At 27.5% G+C, this 12,045-nt stretch overlaps 1 protein-coding gene across 7 annotated transcripts in view; it reads left to right on the top strand.

The window, feature by feature from the left end:
* LOC123291047 (patronin) overlaps window positions 1-12,045 on the top strand; it is a 42,106-nt gene that overhangs the window by 5,087 nt on the left and 24,974 nt on the right. For all 7 annotated transcript variants that reach the window (XM_044871482.1, XM_044871480.1, XM_044871477.1 and 4 more), the window contains exons 2-5: window positions 8,554-8,649; window positions 8,888-9,337; window positions 9,897-10,153; window positions 11,686-11,792. In XM_044871482.1, coding sequence (XP_044727417.1) covers window positions 8,554-8,649; window positions 8,888-9,337; window positions 9,897-10,153; window positions 11,686-11,792 — 910 coding nt within the window. The remainder of the gene's footprint in view (window positions 1-8,553; window positions 8,650-8,887; window positions 9,338-9,896; window positions 10,154-11,685; window positions 11,793-12,045) is intronic.

The raw sequence follows: 12,045 nt of genomic DNA on the forward strand, positions 1-12,045 counted from the left end.
TTAATTTCGGAGTATTTCACGTGGGAAATTCGGAGTATTTAACGTCAAATAAATTAAAAATTTGACGTTTTTTGAAAAAGTATATCGTACACTTTTTAAAGTACTATCAAAAACTTTGAAAATGCAAAAGTTTCAAATCATCTACACGAAAATTAACGGAGTTATAATGAAAGGAAAGTTGCTCGAATATTTTTGTTTATTTTTATTCAAAAAAGTCACAGAAAGTCGCAAATCCATCATATGAAACGTTTGTATTTTTAACAAAGCGCCATCTATTGAAAACTTACTCAATCCAGTCAACAAATATCGCCATCTGTTAGAATCGTTTGGAGCTTACAGATAATTGTGACTGTCAAATAATTTGCAATAAAATAATATTGCGACTATAAATTGAGATGTAAGCTATTCTATCTTTCAATTTGGATCAAATTGCACACGGTGTGCCAATCAAATTAAAAATCGGTTCCATAGTTAAGGAGTCCATCGTGGACAAACAACGTGACATGTAATTTTTAGTCAATCCTTCTTTAATTTTTTGACGGAAATCAATAATTTTGACTTCAATACGACTCAGCTATTTATATATATATATTAAAAAGTATGCATGTTACATCCTGTACTTTACCTACTACACTAAATATAATGTGTTTATCTATTTTAAATAAAATAAAAAACTAGTTTAAATAAGATATATAGATTTGTCTTAATTAGGAGAGAGTCTATATCAGAGAAACAAAACAAAAAAAATCATTCTATATCCGTACTACTAAAGTACTCAATACCAATATGACAAAAAATAAAAATGATAATATTTATAGGTATTATATTTTTAACGTACAATAATTAATGAAAGAGATGTTTTTATTATAATCAAGGGGGTGAGAATGCGTGGGGTGGTTTTTTTTCTAATGAATGAAACATTCACAGCGTGCGGAGGTGTTAAATAAATTATTCAAAGTTGTTTGTTTTATTTTTGGTGAATACAAATTTTTTCTGTTGAATTTAAATATACTCATGACCAAAAATCCTTAGGGATTTTTATTAGATAAAGTTAACATTAACAATGGGAGCAAAAGAGATAAAAAGGAGTTAGCTATCAAGCCAACTCGCAATTGTATACCCTATAAATATGTAAAGTATACCAAGGTATATAAAGTTTAGTCCCAAGTTTGTAATGCTTAAAAATATTGATGCTATCAACAAAATTTTTGTATAGATAAAATCACCTAATTAGTCCATTCCTGTTTGTCTAACAACACGATAACTCAAAAACGTCAAGTTCGTAAATTAACTCCTAAGGGTAGAATTATTGATTTGTTCAACTACTGAATTTTAATCTGTGAACCCATTCTTATGTACACTCGTAAAATGTGCGTTTTTTTGATATGTGATACAGAAATATGTTCACCGATTTCTCCCTCAATGGAGATGTTGGCTTAAGTTTATTTATCACTCAAGATGAAGAATCACTTCCCAATAGAAAAATGAAGTTGGATTTTGAAAATGAAAATCTTTAGAAATCTTCAGAAATACGTAAAATATGAACGTTTAAAACTCCTAATTACACAAAGATAAAAATATCGACTTGTGACGTCATTGCACAGTATCGTCATAGAGATTTTTGTTTTTCAAAAAAAGAGACAGACAACAATCTTTGAATGTTTATAACTTCTTCATTTTCTAAACAATTTTAATTTAACTTTCAAATTTTGTTATGGTAGCAAGTCTACTTTTACAATTTTATGGGTAATGTGGTAAATTCAAAATCAGGAAACTACCCTATTGGCGACCAATTTATGTGTGTGAAAGGTTATACTCTCCAGATGACCCCATGATTGTTTCATCGAAATCTGTTCAGTAGTTTTTAAGGTATGTGCTGATAAGTAAAAGTGACTTTAATTATTATGTACGAAAGTAGACGCCCTGAAAAGTAAAAAATAGTTTTTAAGTACTGACTCCAATCGATAATGTCCTTGTAAGCAATTATGCTTTGAAGTCGGCGCTAATAACTACTATTTGAGTAAAAAAAAATTATTGATCCAAATTTAATTCTTAGTCTTATATTTTTTATCAGTTTCGTGTAAAAACCTAAATGAAAATTCTAAGTATTTAAATTGATATGAGTGAAACGGAAAATATTCATACAGAAACCTCTTTTGTAAAGTTTTAATTACAAACATTTTTCTATCCTTTCTTTGGATCGAAAGACATTAAAAAGGTTGGTCTCAAGTTTAATGTTCATCCCGTATATGTATATCAATAACAATATCGTAGGTAGATAGATACACATAATATTACATATTAAATATTATAAATTCTCAATAAATAAATAATTAATAAAATTAGGTAATTCTTTTTATTAGAGTATGACTGTGATGATTTCATATTATACGTATAACTATTTATATTATATATTGTATTATATATCTATGTTAAATATATAATATAACCTTGAATATAATGACATTTTTTTTACTTTATATAAACATGTATTGATTGATTAGTTTTGTGTAAGGTATTTGTGAGGAAGGAACTATGCTTCTGAAAATATAATCATAAATAAAAATAGATTTTATGAAAATTTCAAATTTAATTTAATTTTAATATTTTTCATGGATATATATATATATATATATATATATATATATATATAACATATAGATAGATCCTATGTATTGAAAGAGGATCTTATGTATTGAAATTGGTCTGAATTTGAAGTTGAATTTGTGTTTTTTTTTTTAATATTCATCTATGATCATCGTTTTGAACCATAAAGATTTCTGTAAAAATTTAAAATATCAAATGTAAATGTCAAACAATTCATATCCATCTTTTCTAATATACTCAATAAACTATGACTATTTTACACTTAAAAAAATTGAAAATTGCATATATTTTAGCTGTGTAAAACAATCCCTTAGAGTGTTATGAAAGGGGGATAAGTGGGATCAAGAGAGATGAAGGCTATAAAGTGGTGGTTTTTACTTTTAAGCCCAGTAAAGCGGGCGAGTATCAAGCTAGTATAGGTCATACATCAGACTAACATCTGAACTATATTTTGAACCATAAATTAAAGATTTCTGTAAAAATGGTAAAAATGCAATTCATGGCCATCTGTTCTGATGTACTCAATGAATTATGACTATTTTACATTTATTAAAAAAAAATTGAAAACTGTACATTTATTTTACCTGTGCAAATCAATCTCTATCCCTATTTCGAGTGTTATGGAAAGGGCTCTTACTTATTCCCTTTCCATAACACTCCAAATAGGGATAGGGATTGATAAAGGCTATAACACGGTGGTTTTTATCAGTCTTTACTTTTAAACTCAGCGAAGCGGGCGTGTATCAAGCTAGCAAATAAATATATCGACGCATTCTATAATCGTTCTATGATATTTTATTCAATGGAAATAATCAGCTGGGTGACCTGATAAAAGATTCATTTTATTACTACCGCAGCGCTGAGATCTTAAAAAGATTATCGGATAACTTTTAACTAAGATATAAAAATTCCCAAACGTGGCAAACTTTTTTCTTTATGACAAAAAAAAAATATTTTTGGCTGTCAAAATTATTCCATAAAGTTTTGCAAGAGTAAGAAGGGCGCAACTATAATTTTCACATTCATTTTCAGGAAACCCAAACACGAGAAAATTTTTCCTTTGAGATATGTTTTTATTAAATAAAAAACTATCATTCTATAAAGTTTGATGAAAAACTAATCCTTAACTCGCTAATTCGATCACGTTTTACGTTTTCTTATATGTGATAGACATAAGTCTGTGATTCGGATAAGGTTACGTGTGAAATCACCTTTTTTACAGACGCGTTGCGTCGTCAATAAAATGTTACCAAGTGTGGAATACCATAAAATGTATTATCATTTGTGTAAATTAATAGCTGACCGGACGGACTGCTCAACATGTATTTCTTATTCTTAAACAACTTAAATCATTAACAATGAATAAGGAATTCCGTTCAATCATAATTATTCTCTTATCTTCAATTTTACCTTGACCCATTTGAATGAAACATCCTATAAATTATATTAAATATGTTAAAATATCTAACCTTGAATAAAATTCAAAATAATTATTTATGTATTTTTCCTTTATTTATATACTCACACCATAAAATATAATTATAAGTTCAATACACTTTGTATTAAATACAAAGTTACAAGTGAAAGTATTTAACATATCTAACATATTATAAGTACATATATGTATATTTTTAATTTATATTTTATTTATTGATTTTTACAAATAATAATATATATAATATAATAACAAATATAATTATATATATATGTATAATATAAATAAAAAGAATGATTATTATTTATTTTAAACTTAAAATTAAAAAATTAGAGAAAGTTATTTTTTTTAAGGTATTAAAAAATAATGAATACAAATCATATGTGGTATGAATCTAATAAGAGTCTGTCTGTCTTTGGTCTATGTATGTTATAAATAATTAATTAAATATATTTATATATTTAGTATGTATTTAGGATTTGTGTATATATAATATAATTAACTTACTACCGACCTGTGTTTAGTTGTGACTCTACCTTAAATTTGCATGTTTTTTTGTATTTATAGTAGAGTCAACCTTTACTCTACGTGAACGACACCTATTTCATCCCTTTGCGGATAGAAGATTCCGTTTTATTTCACACCTTGTCTTGTAGCTTATTTAATAATTTGAGTCCCAAGTTTGTAACGCTTAAAAAAATTGATGCTACGAACAAAATTTTGGTATAAAATTTTTGGTGTTCATAAAATCACCTAATTAGTCTATTTCCGATTAGATATACTCAAGAGATATCAAGTTGAAATTTTCATAGCGTGCTCAGGACATAAAAAATGATTAAAAAATATTCCTTATAAAAAAATAAACAACTTTTGTTTGAAATATTTTTTTATAAACATCATTGTTTACCCGTGAAGGCGAAAATTATCACAAAACTTTGGTTCCATTTTCTCCAAAACTATAAAAAATAGAGAGTTTGAAATTTACAGGTAGCTTAAACTAGTGTTTTCTAGAAAATAGTTTCGAAAAATTCTTAAAAATCAAAATTGTATTGGTCTTTTAAACTTTTCTAATTTATTAAAAATAATGCAAGCACTGATATTCAACATTTCCTATACCGGGTATTTCAACAATTAACTCAGTCAATTGTTTATTTTCACTGATTTTTATGCAGTAAATGGTTGCGTTCAGTTGAGGTGATCGCTTAATTTATTTATTAAACGCCCACTAAAAAAATGCTAGTACCGGCACCCAATATATGATAATCCATTTGTTCTTTAAGGACGTTCATGCGTCAACAATATTAGTAGAGAAATAAAAAATAATATGATAATGCGATAATTTAAATGATTTTCTATGATTTAAGACAGGAAAAATAACCTGTTATCGAATTAATTTAAATTTTTTTAAAGTTTAAAAAATGACTAAAAGTAAGTTTTAACATGGGACTAAATGAAAAATATAAATCGATATTTTTCAAAAATTATATCGATAACCATACTTGAAACTTTTACCAGTTAATAATTATTTAAACTTTTAATAGAATTTCAAAAAAATTTTCTATTAATTTAAAATTCTTTAAAATTTACATACTGTTTCCCTATGAACGCACATAGCAAAACAGGTACACGCATGAACGTCCTTAACATACGTGAGGTACCAATATATTTTTTGCTCCGCATGTCTCACCTTGATTGGATGTTGCTAATGTTATTTTCTCGAAACAAAAATTGATAAACTGTTTTAATTATTTTCTTTTTTTGATAATTATTGAACACCTTATAGTCTGATTAAACATTTATTTATGGTAAATCCTACCTTAGTAACTCTATTAGTAATCATAATTCATCGTCAATCGTCTTATTATGACTAACATAATTCATAATTTTTTTACGAAGACAGGAGACATAATTTTTTTATTGGATCAGACAAAACTGTAACATACACAATTTCAAACTTACAACCGAAATGTGATTTGGGTAACAAATTATCTTAAAATGAGCCCTGTATACTCTTTTCTATTATAAATATTGAGTCTATTATAGACATATGTTAAAATTTAGACACATATCATTGTTACATAAACAATTCATAGAGACATAATTGTTTTTTCGAAGATTGATTTATAGACCATACATTTTTGGCTGAATATTAAATATCCACTTTGGTTGAATATCCACCAAAAACGTCAAACATAAATTCAGTATAAAAATAATTCAATATTATACTTTGAATAAAACAGTGAGGATAGTATTGCCATCATGCATGAGTTTTACTCAGGCTGTTTCCATGGTAATCGTAAACTACTTTATTAATATAATTGTGTAGATGGACATATAAGTTTATGGTTTTTATATATGGATTACATTGAAAATTAAAAATATTTTTAAATAAAACGCACAATTAATTAAAAATTGTATAAGGTAACATTGTCACGATCGATTAAGCTAACCCCTCCACCTACCATGCTCCTTACTAATACCTATGCACATGGCAGTAGAAAATTTAGCCTCTTTCGTAATTTTGTACCACATGATTTTGTACCAACTATTTGTATTTTCTTTTTGTACAATAATGGGTACACCAAAGAGTATAGAGTAAGATAGAGGGGAGGCTCCCATTACTGGAAATGTTAAAAAAGAGTATACGAGTTTCAACCCCTCTAGCTCTTCAACTCCATAATTTTGTTTAAAAAAATTCTGTTCCAGAGCGTAGTTTCGATTTACGAACCTCTGGGTTATGGACCCAGCACGCTTCCACTAATCTACTCTGCTCTGTGTGATAATATCGTAATAATATGTACTGATTCTGTTTTAAATACAGTTGTATGTACAGGACATAAATACCAGATAGCATTCGTGCCTATATACGCGACCCTCCCCTCCATCGTATAACACTTTGGTGTACACTGTACACCGTTTACATGGAGTCAAAGTATATAAAAAGAGTCTGTTTACAGTTTACAGTCTAATGATACCATCCTTCTCTATCCTTATTCAATGTACTCTATTATTGCTATTACACAGTGTATGCAACAAACCCCCCACCCCAACGAATTTACAAGGAATCAAAGGACAATTTTTGTAAATTTTACGACAAAAAATAATTTATGAAAATCTTGCTTGACAAGAATACCATATATAAAGGGGACAGAGGTGGGCAGTTGCACCACCCTGGACCGGAACTACTCATACATTAAGTATGTATTATGCCTAAAAATAAAAGGATAAAAGATTAGATTTTATCTAGAATAAAAGATTTTGATAGGCTCCACCATGGACCAAAAGCTGGATACGCCTATGTTTGCATCTAGTTTTTTTGGCCTTTCTTCAAGTAAGACACAAGACCACAAATAACCGATTACCAGTTCTAGTATTTACGGGAATTTGTTATAATTTGTGAAAAGATAAAAAATTATTTTGTAAATATAAAGGTGATAAGAACGTGGTGTGTTTATTAATGAATAATAAATACCAGTTAAATAATATAATTGTATGTTATAAAATAGATAATCTAATATTTAATTACATAATAATATTTGTATTCCATTTAAAATCAACAATCTTTATTACTAGGTACTACCAAAGTTTTATACCTTGCAACTTGTGCACGTTTAAGAGGTGTTTACAAACACCTACGATAGATAAAATAAGTAAGATATGTACAAAAATTGTTTGAAACAAAGAGAAGTTATTTATTGAAAATGAAAATAATAAAAATATATGTATAGGGTGAGGCATCTTTTAGTCTGTTTTTAAAATGAATATTTAATACAAATTCAACAAATATTTCGCAATAATTTTATTTTCAAGAGTATTTCGCAAGTATTTTATTTTCAAGAGTAAACTTTCTGATTAAGAATGGGAAAATAAGTATTTCATTAAAATAATTACCTCGGCTGAATATGCAGTAGCCCATTGGAACAACCAATTTTCAGTAAATTTATAATGGATTCTCTGTAAGGCTTTATTTCACTCTGTCACTTTGATTGCGTCTTTTAAAGCGTAAATTGTGTCTGGAAGATTATAATAACATCTGTAACATCTGTAATTCATAGTAATAACAACATTAATAATGCGTATATTGACTCATTTCGTTTGCAGGAAATTTCATATTGAATTTCTATCACTTTACAATTTAATATTGAATTTCTTACACCGAGTGCCGAAATAATCGCTCATTAAAAAGCGAACCATAGTATATCTCACCTTATATCTTGTAATCGCCCCCATCTCGTCTCTTACCTCAGTAGAACAAAAAAAATCATTATTTTTGTTAAAATTATACAGGAAATTTAAAAAAAAAAAAGATTCAGAAAATATTACATAATGCCCTATAAGAATCCTTTCTAATTATAAAATAAAAGTCGTCCCTTAGAAGTTCCGTCTATTTAATTTTATTCTCCAATATATCCCACTACGTCCCGCTAAGATACCCAAAATTGTAAAAATATTTTTTTTAATATAATAATTTCTTGACAATAAATGCTAATGCATTTTTTTTTTTGTTACAGTCAAAATATCGAGCATCAGTAAAATGGTTGTTATCGAAAGCATTTAATAACAAAATACCAGAAAATTTGCGTGAACCATTTTATAAAGATCATGAAGTAAGTAATAAATAATTTGCGCACAAATTTAAAGCTAAATAATGTATTAGTCTTCGTAGAATGTCTAAGTTACGACAAGACTACAAAACTAATCGAATTACAATAAATCCGAAAGTATAAGATGCTGGAAAAGTAATTCAATATTTAACCAGTAGATGGCATTAATTCGCCTCTTCTCAATATACTTAAGATTTTATAATTTAATATCAATACATAATTTTGATTTTATTTGTTTTAGAATCAAGAACATTTAAAACCACAAATAATTGGTGGTTTAGCGAATTGTGAATTATATTGTTTAGCATTAGGTAACATTTATTCAGATCCAAATTACAATAATTTAAATCATACAACAATATTACAAACATTAGCACGTAAAGGTGTCTTCAACAATACCAAAAATATCGAAATCACTGAAACAATATTAATTCAAACGAATCCATTACGTATACAAGCACACATAACTGTTATCGAATCCATTATGATATTATATATGAAAGAAGTAGCATCCTATGATCAAATTTATAATTCAATTGAACGTATTGGACAATTATCACGAATTCAATCGACATCAGCGCTACATGAAGCCGATCAAGCGTTGTTGATATGGTTAAATTGTATATGTGCTGCGTTACAACAACGGATCTTATTAACGCATGATGATGATTCGAGTGATCAACAGAGCTCGGTAAGTAAATTAAAAGAGGTAGCAAAAAAAAATAACTTTTGGGAAAAATATGCATTCTTAAATTCTTATTGGTACACAAGTGCAAAAAATAAAAAGGATCAATGGAGTACACATAAACTGTTGTTGCACATTTGAAAAGCGATTAATTATTTCCCACCACTTTGTTGGAGGCTCCAAAAATATTCTTCGTATGAGAAATCAAAAAAATTGTAGTTATATGTAATCTCTGTAACAAAAGTATATATCTTTTTGTAGCATGATCTTAAAAATTACACCGAACTAATGTTCGCAGGAATTTTTCCTATTTTGCGGCAAAATGGTGATGAAATTTCCTATTGTACGATTTACGAAGTGTAAATAAATCGTTATTTTAAACGATTTGACCGAAAAAAATTTCATTTAACGCTTTTCTGTTGTTATATTTTGCTTTCGATTCAAAGAAATTTATTATACCATGGTATTCTCATAAGAACGCATATTTTATCCAAAGAGTTTCTTTTTGTTGTTTTTTTTTTACAAGAAAAAGTCAATTTTCATGTTTTATTTATTGTTTTAATAGGAAAATGGTAAAAATAAGATTCCTAAAATACCATCAAACATACAAGATTTAAAAGAATTATCAAATGGTATTGTGTTAGCTTCGTTAATATCGTATTATTGTCCGGATGAAGTATCAATACATCAAATTAAATACAATACACAATCTATATCGGAATCCTTATCAAATTTAATATTAGTTTACCAATTTTGTTCTAAACATTTACCACCATGTTCTGTATTTCATATGTTACCTGAAGATATTGCTTATTTAAAAAGGTAAGTTGACTTTTTTTAAAGAATACGAGTATGCAAAATATTAGGAACGAAAAATTTATTTTATTATATACTGAACAGGGAGGGAATACGATTGAGTTCCTAATTTTAAAGTACTTCTATTTAATTCATCATAGAAATACCATTCCATCTCAATAAGGAGCATTCGCCAAATGAATTGGAATTATTACCGCTGCCATACTATCCGAACCTTTAATAATAATTCCTTCTTATTTGAAATTCTACTACGTTCATATTTAATGAAGAAAATTAAGCTAGATTTTGGTCCTGATAATTTGCATACTTGACAATTGTGTTGTTGTATTGATTAAAAAAACAGGATGTCACTAAGATTGAATTAAAAAATTTCATTTCTTATTTTACATATAAAATTAAGATTTTTCTTACAAACCAAGGGTAGGGATCTGAAGATTAAATGTTTCTTAATTTAATTTTTTCAAGCGAGTATTTCGGTTATCTATAAATATAGTTTCATTGACGATGGGAACATACATTGCTCTAGCAAAAATTGAATCGGAGTATAATTCTAACGTATTTGAATCGGGCACAATAACTCAGGATCGGAAACTATCCTACCCTTGAACGATTGAAGCCTCGAATGATGTAATTGAAAGATGTCACTACTGTATCGCTTCTTGAATTTGACCGCCGAACGAATTGTCACTGTAGTTTAACTCGGGAGTTAAACAGGAAGAGTTAAGAAAAAATTCTACTCGTTCTTAACTTATTAATTTTCTAAAAATTATTATATATAACTTTTTAGAAAAAAATTTTGAATAATGAAGTGTAAAAAAAAAAAAATAAATAAACAAATAAAAAGAATAAGCTTGCATCGTAAAAATAACGGAACAGCATAATATAATTTACCAGAATTTTATAGAAAAAAATACTATAAAATGTACTTATTTTTACAATAAATTTTCCAGTGAAAAATGCTGAATAATTTTTTTCTTGTCATGATGAATCTTCTTCATTTGAAGATCAGATCCTTGTGAGGAGTAATACAATGAAATCAACTAACCTACAACTCTCTAAGGATCCGCTTGTCTACTGATTTACTCTGGTATAATTCTGTTGGCAATCTATACTGGACGAGACCGACTCACAGTATGATTTCAGGTAGACAGTCAGTAAGTTGAGACATATTCATGTAGGAGTAATAACTAATAGTTCCTACAAAGGATTCAATCCTCAAACGATTTAATCGGTCAAGAGTACGAACATTCTTACTCTCCTATATTAAGTTCCTATGTATATCAATACCTATTTAGATCATGAGTTATCCAAGAGTTAAACTAACTTGAAGATTACAAACTTATGATTTCCTACACTGATTTCCTGCGAATTTACTTGCTTCTATTCATTTTTCAATGGGTTAATGTATGTTTTGTAGAAAATCTCAGTTTTATTTGCAGAATATGTAACTAAATTTTTTATAATTCAATTCAAGGACACTCTGTATTCAAAGATTTAAGTAAATAATTTTAATAATGAATTTATTGTTGATTTTTTAGTTGTATGAAATATAATTTACTAGTATTCCTTGCTGATTTATTCAATATATTAGAAATACATCCAATTCAATGTGTTCGATATCCTGGAATGGATCGTTCATCTATTGGTAAATATATTATTTATCATAATTTTTATTTATTTTTTTAAATTATTGTAAATATAAAAATTTAAATAATGATCCTAATTGAATTTTAAAACTATCATCATTATCATGGAGAGATGTCTCCAGTTAAATTATAAAACTCAACCGGTAACTATTTCAAAGCTTTGGGCTTTCTCTCCAGTTTCAGTTAAATTTAGTAGTTACCTTTTTAATAGAAATTTTTCCCGAAAATAAATTCTATAGATACATCGTAACG

This window comes from Chrysoperla carnea, chromosome 1 (assembly GCF_905475395.1).
Source record: "Chrysoperla carnea chromosome 1, inChrCarn1.1, whole genome shotgun sequence".
NCBI classification, from domain to species: domain Eukaryota; kingdom Metazoa; phylum Arthropoda; class Insecta; order Neuroptera; family Chrysopidae; genus Chrysoperla; species Chrysoperla carnea.